Source organism: Pristis pectinata, chromosome 3, assembly GCF_009764475.1.
Source record: "Pristis pectinata isolate sPriPec2 chromosome 3, sPriPec2.1.pri, whole genome shotgun sequence".
Lineage (NCBI taxonomy): Eukaryota > Metazoa > Chordata > Chondrichthyes > Rhinopristiformes > Pristidae > Pristis > Pristis pectinata.
The window spans coordinates 120,058,167-120,082,349 of NC_067407.1; the positions used below are offsets into that span (position 1 = coordinate 120,058,167).

Consider the following 24,183-nt stretch of genomic DNA (forward strand, 5'->3'; position numbering starts at 1 on the left):
TCATATAAGTTTTAACTTTATGATGGGTATAAGTAATCCTTAATAAATTTAGCAATGTTTTCTCTGTGTTGCATTATAGCAGTGATTAGCCAAGCTGTCATCTTCAAGTCCCTTGTTAAATCATTCAAGGACTCCTGTCGGCTGAGTAATTGCTACCTGCTCCTCTCTCTGTCCTTAGATAAAATGTGTGCCAGTTAGCAATAGCCACTCCAACCTAAATTTCATACTTGGATGGCTACTTTTCAAAACGATGTAATAGGAATGTCTGCACCTCTGGGGGAGGGAAAGCATAACTGAACTGGGAAACTTTAGCAGCAGCTCAATGCACAAGCAAAAGCGGTCAGTGGATAATATTTGTGATTGAGGTAGCCATGAGCTGTAGTATGAAATCATTGAACTTGAACTGTACGCTGCAGTGACAGATGGCAGGCTGCCCAGACAGGCTGTCAGCATGACAAGATAGGAAAGCATTCCCTTCACAATGCAGACTAACCTGCATCTATTAACCTGCTTGATCTGGCTACAGTCAGCCCTATTCCCAAGTGCAAAGCTCTACTGTACTGGCAAAAGGAAACAGTGTTCGTGAATTTGTTTTGAGAGAAACACCATTTTAAAAATATCTTTACCTGTGCCTCACCTTCACACTGGGAGCTTTGGTGACCCTTTCCCTGGAAAATGCAGGGGAACAATTTCAAATGACAGGTTTATCGTGTAACTTTCATATTTAAGTGGGGAAATTTGTCTTGTTTTGGATAAACTTCATCTGTTCATTTTAGAATGCAGAACACACACTAGTCAGGATTGTTACTTTATTTTGTTTAAATGATCCAAATACTTCTCCATAATGTTATTTCTGTCTCTTCATATTTACTATGAAATTTCAGAAGTTAAGCCTGTGGAGTGCATCAGGTCTCATTGCAAGTTGCTGAGTGTAATATATATATCGCCGCAATTTTGTTAGTCCTTCGGCGGAGAGAAGCTGATTTTTAAATGAGGTGGGAGGGAGGAGACACTAACTTGCGGTTCCTCCATTTTCGACCTGTTCCTCTCTGCGAGCTGCACCCAGGAGTACGCTCGCTTCTGTTGACTTGGTCTGCGGTGGAGCTGCAGTATGACTAATGAGAACGACTGCAGCTTAACGCTGAGATCGGCAGAAGCGAAGCAAAAACCCTGTGTTGCAGCTGCCATAACGGACAGTCGCCAATGCAGTTTAATTTCTGTGCGATTACGTCAGCGGGTTATTTGCAGCACCTGCCGGGTGGTTCTCTCTCACTGTGTTAGGGCTGTGTGTGAGTACAGACTGCTTATGTGGCTTTCACTTAGGGGTTGGATCGTCTGAAGGATTTTTTTTCCAAGTATTAATTTCAGTGATTTTGACTTTAGCTCTAACAAATAATAATTTTGAAACAAATGTATTGTTGAAGTCCATGCAGCTAGAAGTTTCAAGCTCCACTGAAGTAACCATTTTTGACCATCAGTTAACCAGCCGCTTGTGCCTGTGTCCCAATGTGACTGGGTATTTTGATGACCGCAGTGCAGAACAGGTTTTGCTGAGGTTCTGATACTGAGGGGCGCTCGACCTGGCATCACTTCATTCCGAATCTCAGTTGCCTAAGCATACATTTCGCCCTTCGAGTCGGCTGACCCCCGTAAAGTCTCCGAGCAGAGTGAGCGAAGGTCATGAACTTCCTCTCTGGATGAGCAACTTGTCTTGCGGAGCGGGTTGCTGCTCGGTTCTTGCCGTCACAGAATCATGTGTAGCACACGGTAGACAACAGAATGCTTTCTTTCGCATCGTTGATTGTATCAGCAATTCTGTATCCACAGTTAGAGCTGAGTTAATAAAGCGATTAGGGGCCAAACTGACATTTAAATGAAAAATGAGGTTTACAGTAGTGGGAAAAAAAACCTTTCGGCCCATGAACACTATTTACCTGTTGTTTATTTTCCATATCTTGTAGCTAGGGAGAGAAACCACGCCCTCAAATCTTTTGAATTAAAATTGCGTCATCCACGTTGTTAATGATTAAAATATTTTAAAACATTTATGGGAACAGAATGACTTTGCTAATTGCCACTGTACTGGCTTCAGCCCTGGCTAGATGGGTGGCAGTAATGTAACGTGTAATTAGCCATTGAGTGATGAATGTTGTAAATTTGGGGATTTATGGGGTGCGCCCTTAACTACCAATAAAGGAACATCTTTATTAGTATTCACCTGAACTAATTAAGCTTTCGATGTGTATGCATTTTGCTGGACCAAGTCTGTAATGAGATTTGCTTCAGCAGAAAAGAAACATGATCTCAGTAATGTTGTTATACATACAATAATATGTACATAAGTATTAGGACCATGAGTAGACCATTTCAGCTTCAGGAGTCTGATCTGCCATTTAATAAGATCATGGCTGATCTGATTGTAACCTCAACTCTGCATTCCTTTACAACTGTGGTGACCATTCCACTTACTTGCTTATCAAGAATTTTTCTTATCTCTGCCTTAAAAATATTCAGATATTCTACTTTCACCTACATTTGCAGAAGAGAGTTCCAAAGATTCGTGATGCCCAGAGATGCCTTGTCTCTGTCTTAAATGAGCCACCCCTTATGCTTAAAGTGACCCTCTAATTCCAGGTTCTGCCACATGAGGAAACATTCTCGCCACATCCACCCTATCAAGACCCTTCAGAAACTATGCATTTCAATCAGGTCACCTCTTACTCTTCTAAACCCCAGCAGATATAAAAGCCCAGCCGATACAACCTTCTCTTGTAAGATAACTCACCCATTTCAGGTGTTAGTTTACAAAACCTCTTAACTGCTCAAGGCATTTACATCCTTCCTTAAATAAGGGGACCAATTCTGTACAGTGCTCTTGATATGGCCCTGTGTAACAGAAGCATGATCTCCCCCTACTTTAGTATGCAGTCCTTCTAACAAGAAACAATAACATTCTGTTAGTTTTCCTAATAACCTGCTGTACATGGACTAGGTGACACAGAATCCTTTGCACCTCTGGACTCTGCTATCTTTCGCCATTCAGATATGTTTTTATTGTTTCTTCCAAAATGGGCAATTTCACATTCTCCGAGAGGGTACTCCATTTTCCAGCTCTTTGTCCACTGACTTAACCAATGTATATCCACTTAGCCTCTTTAGGTCCTCTTTCCTTCTTATCGTCAGCAAATTCGGCAATCATACCTTTGGTGGCATTGGGGCGGCATTATGCTTTGCAGCTCTGCTGATTCGGGTTCAGTCCTGACCTCCGATGCTGCCTACATGGAGTTTGCATGTTCTCCCTGTGACATATGTGTTTCTTCCAGGTGCTCTGGTTTCCTCCCACTTCCCAAAATGTGCAGGTTGTTGGGTTAATTGTCATTGGTAAATTGTCCCTAGTGCATTGTTGCGTGGTAGAATCTCGGGGTGGGGTTGGGGAGTTGATGGAAACGTGAGGAGGATAAAATGGGTTAAGGTAGGATTAATGTAAATGGGTGCTTGATGGTCATTTTATATATTAAAAAAAATACACCATTCTGTGAGATAGGAAGAGATGTAATAAATTAAATGAACAGAACTATTGAACAGAGGAATGAATCAGTTGAAAATCTTCAAAAATATATTGGATAGACTAGATATATTCTTGTAAAATAAAATGAAAATGAATCAATAAATGCCTTCTTTCTATGTGGAAGTAGGATTCCTGCATCTTGATGAAATGGAAAAAAAACACAGAACTGCAGGTTATGTTTATTGGGTTGGGTCAAAGGTGACTTGTGGGCAGTGGTAGCATTATTGGAATTAGTGAAATTTATAGTATATGATACAAATGGGACTAATCATACTAGAAAATAGTGAGATTAAAAGGGAGATTATGAGCTAATAAAGCAGATACCACGAAAGGAGATGAGTACTTTTATAGATAAATAAATATTGGAATTGTCATATGGTTCCACAACTTGGAAATAAGTAACAGAAGGTAACTGTGGAGAAATATAGTATAGCAAAGATAATATTTTGAACTAGAAACAGAAACTGATTTCGTAACATCAGAAACATAAGAAAAAATGTGTTATGTATGCAGCTTCTGCAGTGAATTTAGTTGTAAATTACTAATGTGACAGTTATGGAGTTAAAGGGTGCAGATGCTGGGTTAATTTAAATTTTTAAGACTAATATTATTGAATTCTACTTAAATAAGATCATCAGAACTATGGAGAAATAGTGGGTAAATGGAACTGGTGGAACATGTTCTGGAGTCTAAATAACCCAATCCTGCCCTTTTGTCACTTCAGGTTATGCTGAGGGTCCTGAGCCTCTCCCAAAAGCCCTTGTTTGGTGTCAATGTTTCAGTTAGCTGAATGAAAATTATTTAGTCTGGGTATGTAGTGGTTTACTTAGTCAGGGTATGTAGTGTTTCTTTGATTGGAGGTCTGTGAACTGTGGTGTTCGGCAGGGATCAGTGTTGGGAGCTCTATTACTTGTATAAATGACTTGTTTGTAAAGGCAGATGGGCTGATTAGTATATTTGCAGACAACACAAAAATTGGTGCTGTTGTGGATAGTGAAGAAAGTCGTCAAAGGATACAGCTGGACATAGATCAGTTAGAGATGTGGGCGGAGAAATGGCAGATGGAGCTCAATCTGGACAAGTGTGAGGTGTTGCACTTTGGGAGGTTAAATGTAAGGGGAAAGTACTCAGTAAATGGCAAGTCCCTTACGGGCATTGATGTACAGAGGATCTTGGAGTGCAAGTCCATAACTTTATGAAAGTGGCAACAGAAGTAGATAGGGTGGTAAAGAAACCGTACAGCATGCTTGCCTTTGTTGGTTGGGGCATAGAATATAAAAGTTGGGAAGTCATGTTGCAACTGTATAAAAATTTTAGTCAGGCCACATTTGAAGTGCTGTTCTGGTCACGGCTTTACAGAGAGGATGCAGAAGAGATTCACCAGGATGTTGCCTGGATGAGAGAGTATTAGCTATAAGGAGAGCTTGGACAAACTAAGATTGTTTTCTCTGAAGTGTTGAAGGCTGAGAGGAGACCTGATAGAAGTATATGTAATCATGAGAGGCATAGATAGAGTAGGTAGAGTCTTTTTCCCAGGGTGAAAATGTCAAATACTGTAGAGCATTGATTTAAGGTGAGAGGGGGAAAGTTTATTTACGGGGCAAATTTTTTTTAGTCAGAGAGTGGTAGGTCTGTGGAATGCGCTGCTGGTAGTGGTGGAGGAAGCAGATATGATAGAGATGTTCAAGAGGAATTTGGACAGACATAAGAACATTCAGGGAATGGGGAGATATGGATTGTGTGCAGGCAGATGGTTTTAGTTTACTTTGGCTTCCTGGTCAACACAGACATCGTGGGCTGAAAATCCCATTCCTCTGCTGCAGTGTTCTATGTATATTGCCCCCCATTTCCTCAAAATGCATTACTATCATTTCGTCAGGTGTTTGAATAATTTTCTTCAGCTTTTGGAGAAGTTGGTCTTTATGAAAGTAAATTTTCAAAGTATCATTCAGTTATAATTATATTGAATGATTTTAATCCATGTATGTGTATAAAAGATTAAATTAGAGTGCATTCATCTTGTACCTTGTTTAAATACTTCACATAAAAATCTAAGAGTATGTTTTCATCTTCCATTTTGAGTTCTTTAAGAATGAAAGTTAAATTTTGAAAGAAACAGAAAACTGATACAACTTCTAAATATTCTACTAGCAACTCTGAGAGGGAAGAGATTTCTGTATGTAAGTTGGTACCTGGATAGCCAGACAAAAGGTATCCTGTCTCATCCAAATTTGAGTTATTTAAAAGAAGCTGTCAAAAGCTTTTGAATCATATGGGGATGTGATAACTAGATTAAGGATTGGCAGCTTTTAATCTCTTTCCATCCATTCTTGGAAGAACCATACCAATAAATGTAACTTCCGGTTCTTAGTGATTTCTACTCCCACTTCATTAAGCCATAACTACCCCAACTTCTGCTTAACTGGAAGGAGAAGAAAAAGACTAAGAAAAGCAGGACAATAAAAAAAGACAGAAAATCAGAAAAGTAGATTTAAAGATGATAGATAGAAAAAACATGAAGAAGATAGCAGAAAGTAAGGGGGAGGGAGAGATTGCATACTCCAATTTACCACAGATGTACCAATATACAAGATACACAGAATTCCTGAATTGGCACTGTTTTAATGGAACCAATGGCAGTGCTACAATTGTAATACTTGATATTCTTCTACTTTTCCACCAGGTGACACTAATTACTCTTGCAGTAAAGTTTATAGGAATGCCTTATTTTTTTATCTAGATGTTGCACTATAATCAGCTAATTACAACAAATAGCTGGAAGACAAACCCATCTAATTTTTTCTCCATATAGTATATCAATAGAGGACACAGTGTGGATGACTCCTGCACCTTTCTACAACCAGAGAACCCAGGTGCCAAATCTTGACTCCATGGCTCTCATTAAACATAAGAAATAGGACCAGAAGTAGCCCATATGGCCCATCAATCTGACTCTCCCATTCAATGAGATTATGGTCAATCTGATTCTGGCCTCAACTCCAATTTCCTGCCTGTTACTTGTAATGCTCGACTCCCCTGCAGGCAAATAAAATTGTATTGAATATATTCAATGCTTCAGCCCTTCATAGTTCTCCAGTGTAGAGAATTCTAAAGATTCACTACCCTTTGATAGAATCAATTCCTCTTCATCTCTGCTTTAAATGAGTTACCCTTGGTAGTGTAGCGGTTAGTGTAACGCTATTACAGTGCCAGCGACCCAGGTTCAATTCCCACTGCTGTCTGTAAGGAGTTTATATGTTCTCCCTGTGTCTGCGTGGGTTTCTTCCAGGTGCTCTGGTTTCCTCCCACATTCCAAAGACGTACGGGTTAGGAAGTTGTGGGCATGCTGTGTTGGCTCCGGAAGCATGGCGACACTTGCGGGCTGTCCCCCAGAACACTCTACGCAAAAGATGAATTTCACTGTGTATTTCGATGTACATGTGACTAATAAAGATATCTGATCTGGTCTGATCTGATCTGATTCCTAGTTCGATTTTTGACCCTATTTTCTTTTGCTTAGCTAGGTCCATTCATGCTAATATATTAACCTAATCCCCACCCTTCCCCTTTAGTCACGCAATCAACCAAACCCACAAGTTCTTACATTGTGTAGTAAAATTTTATGAACACTAAGTGCCTTTTGGAAAAATCGTGAGGAATGAGATTTCCTTGCATCTTGCCTGCCGTGGATTTGTGGAATGCGTAGGATTCTCTGGTTTAGGATTTGTCCTTGCATCCTCAGGATCCTCTTTCCTGCAATTCTTACTTAAAACTTGTTCATGTTTTATGCAAGAGGAGGCACTAGAAAAAGTAACAACTCCTGTTTGGACTGGAACTGCAGCAAAATTGCTGATGAGATTAAACTTTTGTGGGGAGGGAAACTGGCAGAAGAATCTAACCATGCCCTATCCTGCCCCCTGACCCCAACACTACAGATTGTGGTAGTGCATATTTTTGCTGCAGCTAATGTCTGCAGCATTGAATGAATGCTGGTTTTGAGTTGTACCTGTTCTGAGTCTCTTCCTTCTGCATGATTGTAATGCTGCACAACACAACACAATGGATGGTGTCCTGGGGGAAGAAAGTGGAACTTAGTTTTCAAAAGGACTGTGCAGTGGTCACTTCTACCATTGCTGCCCTGGGCACTTGCATCTGCCACAAGTAGACTGGTGAAGACAAAGTCAGGTAGGTTTATCCCTGATTTGCTCACTACCTGCTGCAGACCCTGAATGGCTGCTATCTCCTTCAGGACTCAGTGAGAGGACATCTAGCTTATAACTGACCCTTGCTGATGGATGTTGAAATCTTCCATCCTGAGTACATTATGTGCTCTCGTTAATTTTACTGCCATTTCCAAGTATTGTTCAACAAGGAGGAGATTGTCTAGATTGTGGTGGAGGAGGACTGATTCATCAGCAGAGGAAGAATGGTGGTAATCAAGAGTGGTTTCACATTTGACCTAATGTCACGAGACTTCATGAGATCTGAAGTCAAATATTGAATACTAATGTACACACACCACTGGCAAGTCTGTCCTGCTTGTGGAACGTTATATACCCAGTTACTGCAATGAAGAAGTCTGGCATGATGTATGTTGTATGATTCTGTGATTAAGAATATATTTGCTATTGCTTAACTAGTCTGCAGAACACTGTCCCAGTTTAGACACCCATCTCCAGATGGTTGCGAGGAGGACTTTGCCACATCTGAATTCATTATTACTAATAAGACTTTTTTTATTGTTAACTGAAGTTAAATTCCATTGTTCAAAGTGGGATTTGAAATCTTGTCTCTGAGTTGAGGTGTGGATGTTCTCCCCTTGACTGCATGGGTTTCCTTTGGATGCTCTAGTCCTTCCCACATCCCAAAGACATGCAGGTTGTTTGGTTAATCTTAAATTGTTCCTAGTATATAGGTGAGTGGTAGAAACTGTGAAAGTTGATGAGAATGTAGGATTAGTGGAAGTGGTTGGTTGATGGTCGGCATGGACTAGGTGGGCCGAAGGGCCTATTTCTATGCTATATCTTTCTATGATTCTGGTTGTCCGTTTTGGTCTTGAGTTGCATGTTTTAGAACTTACTCACTGCACCAGCATCATACCAAGTTGCAAGCTTTTTCTGCTTTTTGGACTTCCAGACCCTAAAGCAATCTCAGGTTGAGGAAAAGGTTTCATGTGCTGTTGCCAGAAGTCTCTCTGTTAGATCATCTTCCTGTAATTGCTGCTTATTTACATATTCCAGTGATGCCTGTTAAGAAAATACATGTTTTCACTGAACAAAAACTTCCTTCAAGATACTGATGCTGTCTTTAAATTAAACAAGAGTTCTCTTAAAAAAAAGTCACAGTTATTAGCAGAGTAAAATACACAAAAAAGCTTGAGAAGCACACTGTGCTACAAACAGCAGTGAAGGGCAGCACCAGTATTTTCCAGATTGGTAGCTTTGTTTAAACCTCGTGATTGCTTTTTTTAAGAAACTTATTTTTTAGTATTGCTGGTAGTCCAGGAGAGGTAAGGAGAATGATGCCCAAAGCCTAGTTCCAGCACTGAGAAAAGTTGTTCTATTTATATTTCCCACCTTTTGTATTTCAACTGTAATGATCAATTCCATACATTTCAAAACATGACCAATTTGTTAAATTCAGTGGTTCTGCACTCAGTTCATTGTGACTAGATTGGTTTTTCACGGACCACTGGAGCAATTTGAAATCCATGTCACTACAGAAATATTTGTTTGTTTAGAATTTAAAAAATTGAGCTGTACTTCACAGCCAATCATTTAACTACAAAGAGAGAAAATAAAAAAGGATATTTTTTCATATTTTAGATACTAATTACCTATCATGAATTTAGACATTTTCTTGGAATTTTTATGTCATATATATTTCTCTGCTTTTCATATACTTAGTACGGAGCAATGCTCGTAATTTCCTTTATTGGTTGCCTGTTCAAGGTAACGTGGTCTAGATTGGAAATTCATTGTGATTTACCCTAAAGTATTCAGGTAAAACTCATTGAGCCTTGTGATTTTTTTTAAATTCCTCCCATCTTTTTAACCTAAATGCTTTGGTTACTTTTTTCATCTCCTGTATATATTAAGCATGTCAGTTAACTTTGGTTCAATGGAATTCCTGTAGCCCTTTTGCAAAGAAGTCAGCCCTGCATTTACTGTCAGCTACTTTGGCCTAAAATGAGATTAGCTATTTTTCTGGAGAATGAAGAGTCATCACTAAATGCCAAGTCAATTCCTTTCATCTTGACCACCTTTCCCTTATCTTCGATAAAAGTTATAGTCTAGATTTGATTAATGTTTCATTTTAGCTCAGCTAGCATTCTTACTGGGGTTTACCTCTTTCTGCTTTTTTTTGGAAGTTTGCAGTTCATGCCACCTTCCATTAATCCTGTGTAGCCTCAAAGCCAGTGAATTTTGGAAGACTACAACTAATACATTTCCAATGATTTTGCCTTGAGTGACAACATCTCGACCTGGAAAGTTGTTTGGCTTTGGTCATACCACCATTCTTCTATTTGTATTAATCCTTATCAGTTTCTTTCTTTTATAAATCTCCAAGTTTCCCAGAAATTTTCCTATGTATTCTCTTGCATTACGCCCCTCCGCCTGCCTCTTTTATAATTATGATTCACAGAACTTCATTAACTTGTGATTATAATTGGAAAAAGACAGCATTGCCTTTTCAACAATGTTGCATGTGTGTTTTACTTTATCTATCCATGTTGTATTCATTTCCGCATATATTTACCCTAGTTTTTGAATTTTATAGGAGCTAATTTTTAATGAAGATCCCTTGTCTTTGTATTTTTTTATCCGTGTTAAAGCACCAGACAATGAATTGCTCTTAAGCTTCTGACAGTACTACTGTAACTGGTTACGAAGTGATATTAGTGACCACCCAGGCATGGCTTCAGGTTTCTTTCTGTCCAACTGTGTGATAAGTCATTTTCTGCTCAGTTCAGCTAAGAGTGGTAGAAAATAGCATCTCTCTTCATTGCACAGGCAATATCATGAGAAAGCTATGGACAAGTCTGTTCATTATACTCTGTCTGAGCCATCTTATCACCTGAGCAAAAATTCTATGAATATCTTCTTGCCCTATACCCTTGCTCAAGACAAACTCAAACCACCCAAGATTTTCCTGGCAGTTACTGTGAAACCTTTCCTTCTTTGCCAGAACACTCTATGGTCCCAGGAGTTTGGAGGTTATCATGCTAACATTGTCCATAATTATAATTAGATCCTTCAAACCTTTGCTGTACCAGCTGTTCATTAGACTCAAGTTAAAGGTGTTATGTGACAAAATGATAAAACAATTGTAACAAGTTCCTCCTTTGTACAGTAAATAATTTGTACCATGCAGCTATTTACATTATTGTTGCCTTAGACTGCCAGGGTGGATGTGTTCAAGATTTCAAGCAACATTCAAAAATGTGAAAAAATGTTGCAACATACCCTATTGTGTCGAAAGGCCTATTCGCCATGCCTATGATGGACACTGGGGAAAAGAGGAAAAGTTCCTTCAACTGACTTTGAAACTGCATAATTCTGTGCTAACATCTTCATTTTATGTTGTCAGCAGTTTATGTGAGAAGTCTGAGGGTGGTGTTATATGTGTTTGTGCCATTCTGCCTACAATAGATACAAATCTAAACTACAGAGAATAAATATAAATACTTGCTGACATTATTTTGTGCATAATTTAATGGAGGTTAGATTGAGCATTAGAAATGGCTTTCAGATTCCTGAAGTTCACTTTCCAGATGCAGTAAGTGTATTCAAACATCTTAAATATGTACAACTGTACCATGAACATCTTAAATATGTACAACTGAGTGTCAAGGGAAATGAGTATGTTACATCCTGTAATGTAGAAGGAAATGGTTTGGGCAACGTCTTTAGTCTTGTTAGTTTGTGCACAAATTAGGTTGGGCACATTGAATCATGGCAGGTACAAATGTTGGCTCTAAAATTAAGTTCAAAACTAGCTGGAGCATCCTGTGGATATTTAAGGACAAGGTTGGCACCTTTTTGATGTGTTAGTCAGAGCTTAAGCACTTGGTTGTTTCTCAATGTGGACAGGTGGTTGAGGAATCAGCTTTGGCTCTGTATTGCTCCAGAGATTGCATTCTATTGAGATAGAGCCAGTTCTACTCGATTGCAGCCAATTCAGCAATCCTTCACTTGACAGCTGGAGCCAGTGGACATTGCTCCAGTTGGCTTCATGGTCTAGATTTGCCCATCAGGGACAGATGGGTCAACCACAGGTGAATGTGCAAGTTCCAGACATCCCTTTAACTGATCCCCTACCATCCATTAAAAAATCTGGTCGATTTCACTGGTAACAAACTGTAATATGCTATAAAGCTCTGATTAAATTGTTTATCAATGTGCATATAAAGCACATAACCAATTAATAAGCTATCATTGTGAAATATTTGTTGAGTCACAGTAGGGTCTATTCTTCAATTGGTACTCAGTTAACATTTCTGTAATGCACCGTGTAGTCATTTTCATCAGTAAGCTAGGTTTCTGTGGATCAAAATTATGTATTGTAGATGGTTCTATTTTGTGAAAACTAAAATAAATAGCTTTTTAAATATATATCATATTAAAAATAAAATGGGACATTTTATTTTACATTCTCTTTTTGCAGTTTACTTTTCACTAAAATCAGACTTGAGGCAGTTCACAAAGGACCAGATGAAGCTCTTGAAACCTGCAAACATATGTTAAATGTGTGGCAGACAACATACAGTTCACAATACAGGTAGGCTTTGCTACTAATACTTCATTGAAAAGGCAATGCACTGGCGCACTTTGAAGCAAAATCAATTTTAATCATTTTCTGGGTTCATGATGTGAAAGATATGTAGTGGCTTGTGAATGTGTTGTAATACTATAATATAAATTACCTATTTTCCTTCAATTTGAAGTGAAATAGATACCTAAATATCAAGCGCGACAGCCCTCTATATTTATCTAAAACAAAACCCCTCAACGGCTATTGTCCAGGGAGATGCAAAGAATTAATATTTCAGGCCAGTGACCTTTTGAAAGATAACATTATTTGTGTGATGTTGCTGTATTCAAATTTGTGCAGCTGGCCAGAAATATAATAATGGCATGGCACTCCACTTCTGTTAGAATTTTAACCACACTGTGTTCCTTGTTTGCAAGTTATACATTTTACATTTTCTTCAATGATTTGCATCAATGAGACAAGACATATTTTCTTCACTGGTTGTGAATTTTATGTGAATTTTATCTGAAAGCTACATGAAAGGTTACTGCAGCCACATAAAAGGTTACTGCATGGTATGGCTAATTAGCTAACTAACAGAAAATAGAGTCATGATAAATGGGTCCTTCTTGGATTGGCAATCAGTGACTAATCAGAAATCGGTGTTGGGCCTCAACTATTTACAATAAATATTAATTACTTGGATAAAGGGAGCAAGTGTACTGTTGCCAAATTTACAGATGGTACAAAGATGGGTTTGCAAGTTGTGAGGAAGACACAAACAGGGTACAGAAAGATATAGTTAGGTTAAGTGAATGGACAAGAATTTGGCAGATGGAATATAACATGGGGAATGTGAGGTAAACCACTTTGGAAGAGAGAATGAGAATGCAAATTGAGTGGCACTACAAAAAATTGCTGTACAATGGCCTCTGGAGATTCAAGTGGATGAGACAGAAGGGGTAATCTTATTGAAGCATGTAATTTATGAGGGAGTTTGAAGGATGGATAATGAGAGGATGTTTCCCCTTGTGAAGTTGTCTAGAACAGGGGCATAGTTTCAGATTAAGGGATGGCCAATTTAAGGAAGTCCAGGAGGTTATGGGGAGAGAGCAGGAAAGTGGTCTTGCAGCTAAGGTTGAATCAGCCATGGTCTCATTGAATGGCAGGGCAGACTTGAGGGGTTGATTGTCATACTTCTGCTCCTGTTTCTCATGTTCCAATAATAACAAAAATACCCTACAAGAAAATATATTTTTGACACAGCCCTGGTCTTTGCATGTATTTCTGAATGAAAATAGTATTATTATCAAGGTGACTGGCTTTATTTTAAAATAGCTATTATACAATGTGTTTATTATATTTAAACTAGATGGAGTTTTCTGGTTACTTGTGTCACCATAAATGAAAAAAATGACATCTTCATTTGCAGCATATATACTCCAGCTATATAATGAATAAATGGGCAGGAATGCAAAATATTAAATTTATAATCTCACTAGATGATGATAAAGAACTAGTACCCCAAGGACATGTTTTCTTTCCATCCCCATATTTTGCAGATGCATATGAACAGCATTTCTTGTGCTTTCAGGGAAATGGGTTTTCCACACAATCAATAGTGCCTCAATTGTTAAATTAAATAAAGTGGTCTAATTTTATTTACTGGGACTTTCCAAATCGTAATGGAGATGGAATTTCAAAAATGTATGTTTTATGTAACAATTAAGTAGTTACAGTGCACTATTTGTAAAGCAACAACATGATCAAGATGAGTGTAAGTTTCCCCAGCAAGATTGAACAGATGGCTGCCTGCTTCGTCGATCTTTTGGTTTTCCTTAGTGGGACTGACAGGAATGTTCAGCTGAAGTTAGCATTGGATTCCACTTGGTCTTACTTTACGACTGCTTGTATGTTGTTGATTCCTATATGGTTTTTAATAGTAATTTTTGACTGAGGTTTTGCATATCTCACCATCTGTTTACAATAATAACAATCTCAGAACCTTTTGCCGTCTATATGATCCAATAAGGCACATGGACATCATAATTTAAATGTAATTAAAGGACAAAAAAATTGCAGGTGCTAAAAATACAAACAATGCTAGTAATATTCAGGAGACCAGGCAGCATTTGTGAAGAGAGAAAATGAAGTGACATTTCAGGTTGATAGCCTTTTATTTAGCGCTAAGGGAAGTTAGAAATCAAATGTATTTTAAGTTGAAGAGAAGGGGTAGTGGTGGAGAGAACCAAGGGAATTTCTGTAATAGGGTGGAGACCAAGAGAATCTAAATGACACAAATGATGGTGCCGCTGGCTGAAGAGGTACGAATAGGAGGAGATGAATGAAAATGGAAAAAAAGAGGGGAAAAAAGGGAATAAAACAATGCTGGAACTGTGAAATATAACTGGAAAAGTAAAACACCCCAGATGCTAGAAATTTGAAATAACAAAGAAAGTGCTTAGGTCAGGCAGTATCTGTGTAAGTAGAAACATAATTGATGTGCAGGTTGATGACTCTTCACTGGAGCTGGCCAGTTTTGATTCAAACTAGAATGGTCAGCTACCTGAAATTGTTGAAATTAATGTTACTTTCTGTGGTGAGCTTACTTTGTAGTTACTGTGCAAGAATAAGAGCGTCATTGTCCACAGTGTACTTGAATGGAGAGCCATTCAACAAGGTGCTGTTGTTGTAAAGTTAACACCACCTCTCCAGAAGGAACTTTTGGATTTCTACCTGAAGAAGTAATAGTGAACATGACTGGTTACACCATTGCTTTGACTTCAATTTTTGTGCCAACAAGGTTCACGTTGTAGGAACTAAACCCTACACAGCTATGTTAGGAAGCATGTATAATTTTGTAGTCAAATGGTACCATAGAAAATGTGGTAGTTAAGCTATGAAATTTAAAATGAGTTGTTATTCTTCCAGATAGAAGCATTGGAAATTGCAACACATGTTTCTTCTACGAAGGGCATGGATGAAGGTTTATAAAACTATTACTAATGTCCAGGTCACATTTTTTATATTAATAAACAACTTCAATGTTGTAGAAATCACTTTTATATTAATATATCCTATCAGAAAGAAAGCCCTAAAAATGACTTGTGCTTGTCCAGGCAAACATTGAAGTGGGAAGAAGGAGAATCACTCCTAGCAGCATATACCATCTCATCGATGGACAGCCCTTCTAAGAATATAATTCTCTAATTTTTCTTCACATGTTCTAAATCTTCACATTTTTGCTTGTGAGTCAAGAAAATATGGAGATGGCATGTAAGATGGATAAATGGGGTATTTTGTTCTTGTCTGGATGATTGCTGCTCCAGTGTCCCTCAAAAAGTTGAACATCACCTAGGACAACAACATGGTTGATTGACTCATCATTGTCACCCTGAACATGCACTTCCATCATTGGCTTTAATAAGTACAGTTTACAGGATTCACTGCAGAAACACTTGGCTGTTACTCCAAAACCCATAAACCTTGTCCTCAGACTCATGGGAAGTTTCATCACCTTCAAGCTGAAGTCTAAGTTACACTATTCTTTGATTGTAGCTAGATCAATATCCTGAAACTACCCATTTGATAGCACTCTAGATTTACACTTGCTACACAGCCTGTTGGTGGTCAACACCACTTTCTCAAGGGGAATTAGAAATGGGCAATAAGATAAGGTTTCTTTGTTAGTCATGTGTACATCGAAACACACAGGGAAATACATCTTTGCGTAGAATGTTCCGGGGGCAGCCCGCAAGTGTCGCCATGCTTCTGGCACCAACATAGCATGCCCACAACTTCCTAACCCGTATGTCTTTGGAATGTGGGAGGAAACCGGAGCACCTGGAGGAAACCCACACAGTCACGGGGAGAACGTACAAACTCCTTACAGACAGCGGCTGGAATTGAACCCAGGTACACAGGAACACTCACTGTTCATAAGTGAATGAATAAAAAATGTATCAATTAATGATAATTATTTTCATCATTATAGAGGCTAACTACAAGGACACCCTTTGTAGCACATTAAACATAGTGATTGTTTTGAGCAGACTGAGTTGTTTAACTGGGCTCACAGATGAAGAAGGACCTGTTGGGCATGATACTGGATGTCATTAGGGAAAATAATAAGTGACTCTGGAAAAGGAGACTTGAAACTATAGAAAATATCCTACATTCATATCCTTGTAATTAAATTTGTTCTCCTTATTCCAGTGACTGGGACAAAGAAAGCAGCCTAACTGAAGGGGCGCAGATGGAAAAACGGAGCACTCTTCAAAGCAGTGTAGGTGAAGGAGCATCAGCTGAGAAACGAAGCACCATTCACCTTGCTTTCCCTGATTTTCACGAGGCTGAATCAGGTAAGGAGGATGTGGAAATTATATGATAGGTTTTATGACTTTCCCTATTGAAATATACTTGAAATCTCTACATAAATATTTAAGCTATTTATTTACATATTTATAGGGAGCAAAAAACTAGGTGACTTTGCTTGAAATTTTAAATGTTGAAAGAAGTATTTTAGGCAGGTTTCACAAAGTCAAATATCAGTGAATCCTGATCAGATTGGAACTCCTGTGAGTTTTCATTTATTATTTAAATGCCCCAATTTCTTGTACTGATATAACAGTTGGAACTTGATTAAGGCGCAGAACTAATGTTTTTTGGACTAAATGCAGTAAATCACACGGAGGTACGGTCTCATTAGCTTTGGCAAGTCACAGTAAATCACTTGAGGATTTGTTCATGACATATGAAACAGTGCTGTGATTTTTGGAGAGCTGTTTGATCATGAGAACTATCCTATTAATGTAGGATCCTGTCCTCGTGTGGCACCTATCCATACTTGCACTCTCCAGCAAAAGGCAGCAGTAGAGAGAAAAGAGAAAGAAAGACAAATACTTTTTTCCAAGTCTTTGGCAAGAAATAAAATCTCAAGGAATGAAACACTACGTTTGCAAATGTTAATGTTCAGAGCTAAAGGAAAAGTTCGAAGGCACCTCTCAAACCCGCAACCTCCATCATCAAGAAGAACTTGAGCAGAATGTGCACACTGCAAGGTCCCCACCAACTCGCACATCATTCCGATCTGAACGTATATTGCTGGTCCTTCATGTTGCTGGCTCTAACTCCTGGAACTCCCTACCCAGCAGCACTTGGGAGAAGGACTGCAGTGGTTCAATAAAACAACTCACCACTAGCTTTTCAAGGGCAATTAGGGACAGGTATTAAAAATCAGCCTCGTTAATGATGCCCAGATCCTGAAAATGAATTTAAAAAAAGACAATTATGTGGTCCCTTGGCACATTATTAAAGATGTTATGTGAAACAAACTTGTTGTTATAAAGCTGTTAAAAATGTACTTGCATTCTGTCTGCTCTTCCAAGACGTGTGCAAGACACTGCTATCCTCAAGTCACTTCTGCTATTGTAATAACTTTGTAATTGTTCTATTGTGCAACAGTGATAATCATCGTCATCTCCATTCCAGTCAGTGAAGGATGTGGGTTTGAGAGAAGGAGAATTAAAAACAAAGTTTTAGTGATAATGTTTATATTGTAATGATGCATGATATTGTGGTAGCATTGAGCACAACTTTGACTAAATAGTGCATCACTGCAGTGTTAGAATGTTTCACTTGCGCTAAAGAGTTTTCATTGATGGGGAAGAAACCACAGGTGGCTTTGGAAAAAAGAAATGGACACACGAATAAAGGAATGAGATTATTTTGTTTACCCCACATGGTCTCCCTGTCATAGAAGCCTTCTCTCTTTTCCTCTTTGCGTTTCTTCCTTAGTAGGTCAGGCACCATCTATGGTGAGAGTAACAAATTTAACATTTTAGGTTGATAACCTTTCTAAACTTTATCAGTTCTTATGAAAGTAAGCATGGTATAAGTTGCCAGAGGGAGGAGATAGTGCGAATAAAAGGATCTGTGATGGAGAGTTCAGGAGTCTGAGTGACACAAATAGTGTCAGTGTTTAAACAGGTTGCGCTGAGTTGATCAAAAGCAATGGTAAAATGATTTCAATATACATGCCAGATTAGGTCGAGAACTTTGTGCCCAAATGCATCAGTAACAAACGTTGGCTATCTGCAATTGTTCCTTCACAGTTGATTATATTGGGCCCACAACATTCAGCCCGCAATGTTGTGCTGACCTTTAAACCTTGCCTAAGACTATCTAACCCCTTCCTCCTACATATTCCTCTATTCTAAATTCCTCCATATGCTTATCTAGCAATCTCTTGAATTTGACCAATGTACCTGCCTCCACCATCGCCCCAGGCAGCGCATTTCATGCCCCAACCACTCTCTGGGTAAAAAAGCCTTACTCTGATATCTCCCTTGAACTTCCCACCCATTACTTTAAAGCCATGCCCTCTTGTATTGAGCATTGGTGCTCTGGGAAAGAGGCACTGGCTGTCCACTCTATCTATTCCTCTTAATATTTTATACACTTCTATCATGTCTCCTCTCATCCTCCTTCTCTCCAAAGGGTAAAGCCCTAGCTCCCTTAGTCTCTCCTCATAATCCATACGCTCCAATCCAGACAGCATCCTGGTAAATCTCCTCCGCACCCTTTCCAATGCTTCCACATCAACTCAGTGCAAACTTCTGTTAAGCACCGACACTACTTGTTTCATGCAGACTCCTGAACTCTCCATCACAGATCCTTCTTTTATTTGCACTATCTCCTCCCTCTGGCAACTTATGCCATGCTTACTTTCATAAGAGCTGATAAATTATGTTCTTGGTAATCAGATTTAGAACATTGCAATGCAGTCATAACAAAAGTGTCACAACAATAACTAGGGGAACTGATTTTTTTGATTATGTGTATAAAAGTATAGGATTTAGGATTCTTCTATGATTAGTGCTTTTCCTCTTTATAAATGGTGTGTAGATTTGAAATAATGAAATAGTTAAAATAGCTCATTTCTGAGATGTTTTATGCTTTAATGTGTCATATTGCTATTTGAGGGTGTATGATCTGGGTTGCAGAAAATGTCTTTCGTGACTGTTGACTTTTCACGTTATATTTTGAGAGTACCAAGTCAGACTTGAAATAGGAAATGGGTCAATAGGTGAATGATAAAGAAATTGATATATGGAATTTTGGAGGAGCAATTTCATTTTGGGGGTTTATTCCCAATAACATTTTTCTGGCTATAATAAATCAGCAAAAATAGGTGTGCTTGACAAGTATTCTTTAAAGAGTCCCGAGTTCCCTAAACATAGAGAGAGGCTAAACCACAATGACTGATGAAGAGAAAATGGTTATTGTTTAATTCTTCTGTACTTGCTACTTAAAGATATCTACAGACTTGGTTAAACATAGAAGGCTGATTCCACTTCAACAATTTTTGGAATAAATCCAATAAATCATTTCAAAATGATGTTCTGCATTTGATATTCAGGGATATTAAAAATGCAAATAGGATGATGATCATTTGCCCAGGCAGATTACACTTCAAATAGTTCAATCTGTTTTGGGCACCTTTTTATAGAAAAGATATCAGAAAGCATGGGCATGATGCTAAACAGTTTCATTAGGATAACAGAAGGCTTGAGGGGATGGTGCTGATCTGTAATATGGGGGTGGGGGGGGAATAAAACTAGAGCAGTAGTTTGGGAGCAAGGAAGATAGTGCAGTAGATGAATTAATAGTAATTTTCAAAATTATAAGATTTTCCACAAGGTCATGAAACTGGTAACAGAAATTCAAGATTATTGAAATAATAAAAAGAGGTTAAATTATGTCAGGGATTAACAGAATATGCTACAAGTTGCTACTGCACCTAAGTCAGTTAAGAATGCTTTTCAATTCAGTCACTGAAGCAGTGATTAATTGAGAAAATAGAAGGCTGAGCTATTTAGCCAGAGGGATAAAGTAAAATTCAGAGGGAAGTCAAATTTAAGTTATGCAATATCCTGGACAAACCATGCCAATTACTGTGCATATTTGTGATCATTGAGGTACAGGCCCTGAATGAAGTTGAGAGAAAGCAGTGAAGCTTGCTTTTAAGCAATAGTTGACTGACTGATCAGGAAACTGGAGGAATAAGGGCTTTCCAGCCTTGAAAGATGATCAAGAGATTCTTCAACAGATACATGTGATTCACATGTGAAGTATGGATGCTAGTGAAGTTTTGAAAGCAAAGAAACTGTGGAAAGCCATAGTAGGACTGAAGGGTTAGCAAAGATGTGGCAAATGCCTTTCCTAATCTCTCTCTCATTTTCTTCCTGAAAATCGTACCCATTTCTTGCAGTGTTGACAAAACAAGCCATTGACTTGCACTCATAATGGTAGGAAAAAAAAGCCTCCTCTCATTTCCAGAAAGCACAGTTCCTTGTCAGTCTTTAAATGGAAATACTCAAACTGAATTTGCTGAACTGTGCCTTAGGTTCCCAGCGTGTCCATCAGTCGCTGCTTCCCGAATGGAACTAGCAACATCTGAGGTGTCTGCACAAAGCACCAGTGTGAAAAATTCCCCCAAGCATTTGTCCATCATTCTGGAGCAGATTTGGCTGCAGGCTGGTAAGTGTAAATATTTCATTGATATATGACAAGCTAATAACATAACTTGCTGTATATTATAGCTTGCTTTATTAATAAAGTGACTATACTTTAGAATTACTTCCTTCATCAATTGTAAAGTGCTTTGGGTCATCCTTAGGTGATGCACAAGTTTATTGATGCGAGTTTGTAATCTTCCTCCCTCTGTGCATTCCCAATACAAAATCTAGTGATGCAGATTACTGTGCATTCCTGACTTAGGAGCTGTCACATATATACTGTGGTAATTGTAACACCCACCTATATTAGGTTAATATATATGTCGTTCCCCCTGGTTGGGTTGTTTCAAATTAGGGGGTCACAGTTTCAAAACAAGATCGCAGACAGAGATGAGAAGAATTTTTTTCTCACCTAGGTGGTATGAAATTTTGGAATTCTCTACCCAAGAGGCCTGTGGAGGCTCAGCTGCTGAGTATAGTCACGACAGAGATCGATAGGTTTTTAGATAACAAGTGATATGGGATAATGGCAGAAGACTGGTGCTGTGATAAAAGGTCAACCATGATCTTATTGAATGGCAGAGCAGGCGCAAGGGCTGAATAACCTACTCCTGTTTCTGTTTTTTGTTTCTTTATTCAGTGGTACATAAAACAAAGGTAACACAGGAATCATGGGGGACTTGCACTGCATAAAAAAACTCTGGAAGCTAAATTTGCAGTCACAGTGAGGGGAATGAATTTAAGGAATGAATTAAAGATGGTTTCTAGGTCAGTGTGTCGCAGAACCACCTAGGGAACAGGTTATATTAGATCCAGTATTGTGCAATGAAACAGGGTTAATTAATAACCTCGTAGTAAAAGAGCCTCTGGGGAAGAGTGGTCATAATATAATGGAATTTTATATAGAGTTTGAAAGTGATTCAATTAACTGAAACTAGTCTTAAATTTGAATAGAATGAAGGTATGAGGGGTGAATTGGATAGGGTAGGTTGGCAAACTAGATTTTAAAAATATGAAGGGGGATAAATAGTTATTTATTTCTTTAAATTACCAATGTTTAAAGAAATCATGTGCAAATAATCTACATTCCCAAAATGTACAGGAAAAATGGTCAACCATGAATGATGAAAGAAGTTGGCATTAAAGATTAGATTAGTATTAGTTTTGAATTTTCCAAAGGAGTGGTAAACTTGAAGTGAGGAGCTTAGAATTCAGCAAAGGATAGCCAGAAAAATTACAGGAAATAAAAAGTGTTAATTAGCAATGGACATAAAAATAGACTGTATATACTTACATTGGCACGTAAAAAGGAAGAGATTAACAAATATAAACATAGGTTCCTCTCAGAAAAGATAGGAGAAATAATTAGAAGTAAGAAAATGGTAGAGACATGTCAAAAAAAGTGCTCTGTTGTTGCTTTCATGGTATGGTAACTTCAGGACACGAAGACTCTTTGTATACTCTTGAACCTGACACTGACTTTGGCATTGTATTTGGAACAGGATTAAGTCATGTGTAGAGTCCTACTTGAATGAAATAAATAAAAAGGTGGCTATCACATAGCTCATTCATGTTGACCTGCCTCACAATGAAATGGGACTTTGTATTGTTTCTATGTATGTTTGGATCAATGGTTCCATTATGATAACTGACTGATGATTCTTTTTCCAGGAGTAAATTTTATTTCCCTTTTGTGAGGTTTTGGGGTGCTTTGGACTGATTTGTGGTTACCGATAAAGTCGAATCTAAGTCTAGGAGTGACAACGTATAAATGAAACTTACAGTCCAAAACAGTGCCCAGCATCCTTAAATAAGTTGCTGCCTTTTGCAGTACAATTCAAGATAGCAACAGTTAGTACTGGAGATTCCTTTCAATGGCATGATTGAATCATGGACTGAATACACTGAAAGAATACAATACTTTTGTCATTGCAAGTGATGTTCCAGAAGGGAAGAAGTAGTCCATTTTATTCTCATCTATAAATGCTGAAATGAACAAGTGGATGAAACCAACCAGGAAATGAGACATTTGTAGATTTGGTTAAAGTCCCTTCACCTGTCGCTCATCAGTGCAGGTCTATAGTAGCAATTAGCATGCAGGTGAAATGGTTGCAAATTTCAGATGGATTTCTGGTACAAGTTTGGAGATGCATGATATTGCATAATTTGTGGAATCCAAAATGTGCAGACTCAAAGGTGACAGCTCTGTGACAAGAGACAACGTTGAATTTAAAGAAGACAGTGGAGACAGCAACCAAGCAAACTCAGAATTTGAGAAATCACCTTGTGAAGGCTCAGAGTGGTACCAGATCTTCAGGAAAAGAAAAGAACACGAAGGTAATGTTATGGTAATTACCATAATCGGGCTAATGAGCATAGACACAGAGTCTGTGTGCCATAATTATGTTATCATGGAACATCTGTCAACAGTTTGAAAAGAAAGCAAGACCATGGCATAGTCAAACAATGAAACAGTGGAAAGCTTATTGGGAAGAAGATCAAAAGTATTGTATGCATGAACTAAGTGAAGAAGACCTGGATGGATCGTATGGACTGATCATATTAAATCAGAGGTGCAATGAACCTTTCATATGTTCATGCGTGTTGAAGGAAAGAGAGTGTCAAATGGACACTGGTCTGCTGTACTGATGATGCATGAGCAGAAATTCAAACCACATTGGCCAGGTGGTATATTGAAACCCAGGTATCATCTATTTGTCTTTAAACATAAATGGGAGGAAAGAATCAAGGTGATGGGGATATGTGAGATCAGGGTGAGAAGTGGTAGAAGTGAAGCAAAGCTCCTTCATATTGTTCCAGGGCAAGGATCCAATTAGTTACGTTAGAAGTGACTTTCAAAAATCTGGCTAGATTGGGGAGAGATCAAAATCGTGAAGGAATTCTCAATTCCTTTGTGAGGAAGAGACTACAGGAAGCAGGTATCATTGAGCTATTGAGTTTTCTGATTGGACTGCTCCAATATTTCTGATATTGAACACAGATGACAACATAGGGACTTGTGGAAATTATAAATTAGCAATCATCAAAGAAGTAAAGTTGGAAAGAAAATCTTTAGGTCTGCTGATTTGTCGGCTCAGCTGGTTGAAAACAGGTTTTCACAACTTTTGCCATGTCACATGTTTATCAGCAGTGTGAGTTGGTCGAAGGAATACTCAGTGATTAAATACTCATCTCGGACTGTTCCAAAACAACAGACTTTCATTTGGGATATCATTGATGAAAGTTGATTGCATCTCTGCTGCTATTTGACTGTAACATAGCTGCTGAAGGACTCTATTCATTGGGGACTAGCAATGTTAGATGCACCAAGCCCAATCAACT

The 24,183-nt window shown here is 38.4% G+C and overlaps 1 protein-coding gene across 1 annotated transcript in view; it reads left to right on the top strand.

Moving 5' to 3' along the window:
* The window catches only part of LOC127568011 (tetratricopeptide repeat protein 7A-like), a 180,820-nt gene that overhangs the window by 111,452 nt on the left and 45,185 nt on the right, over window positions 1-24,183 (top strand). The window contains exons 16-19 of the mRNA XM_052011257.1: window positions 12,236-12,349; window positions 16,538-16,683; window positions 17,298-17,417; window positions 20,663-20,863. Coding sequence (XP_051867217.1) covers window positions 12,236-12,349; window positions 16,538-16,683; window positions 17,298-17,417; window positions 20,663-20,863 — 581 coding nt within the window. The remainder of the gene's footprint in view (window positions 1-12,235; window positions 12,350-16,537; window positions 16,684-17,297; window positions 17,418-20,662; window positions 20,864-24,183) is intronic.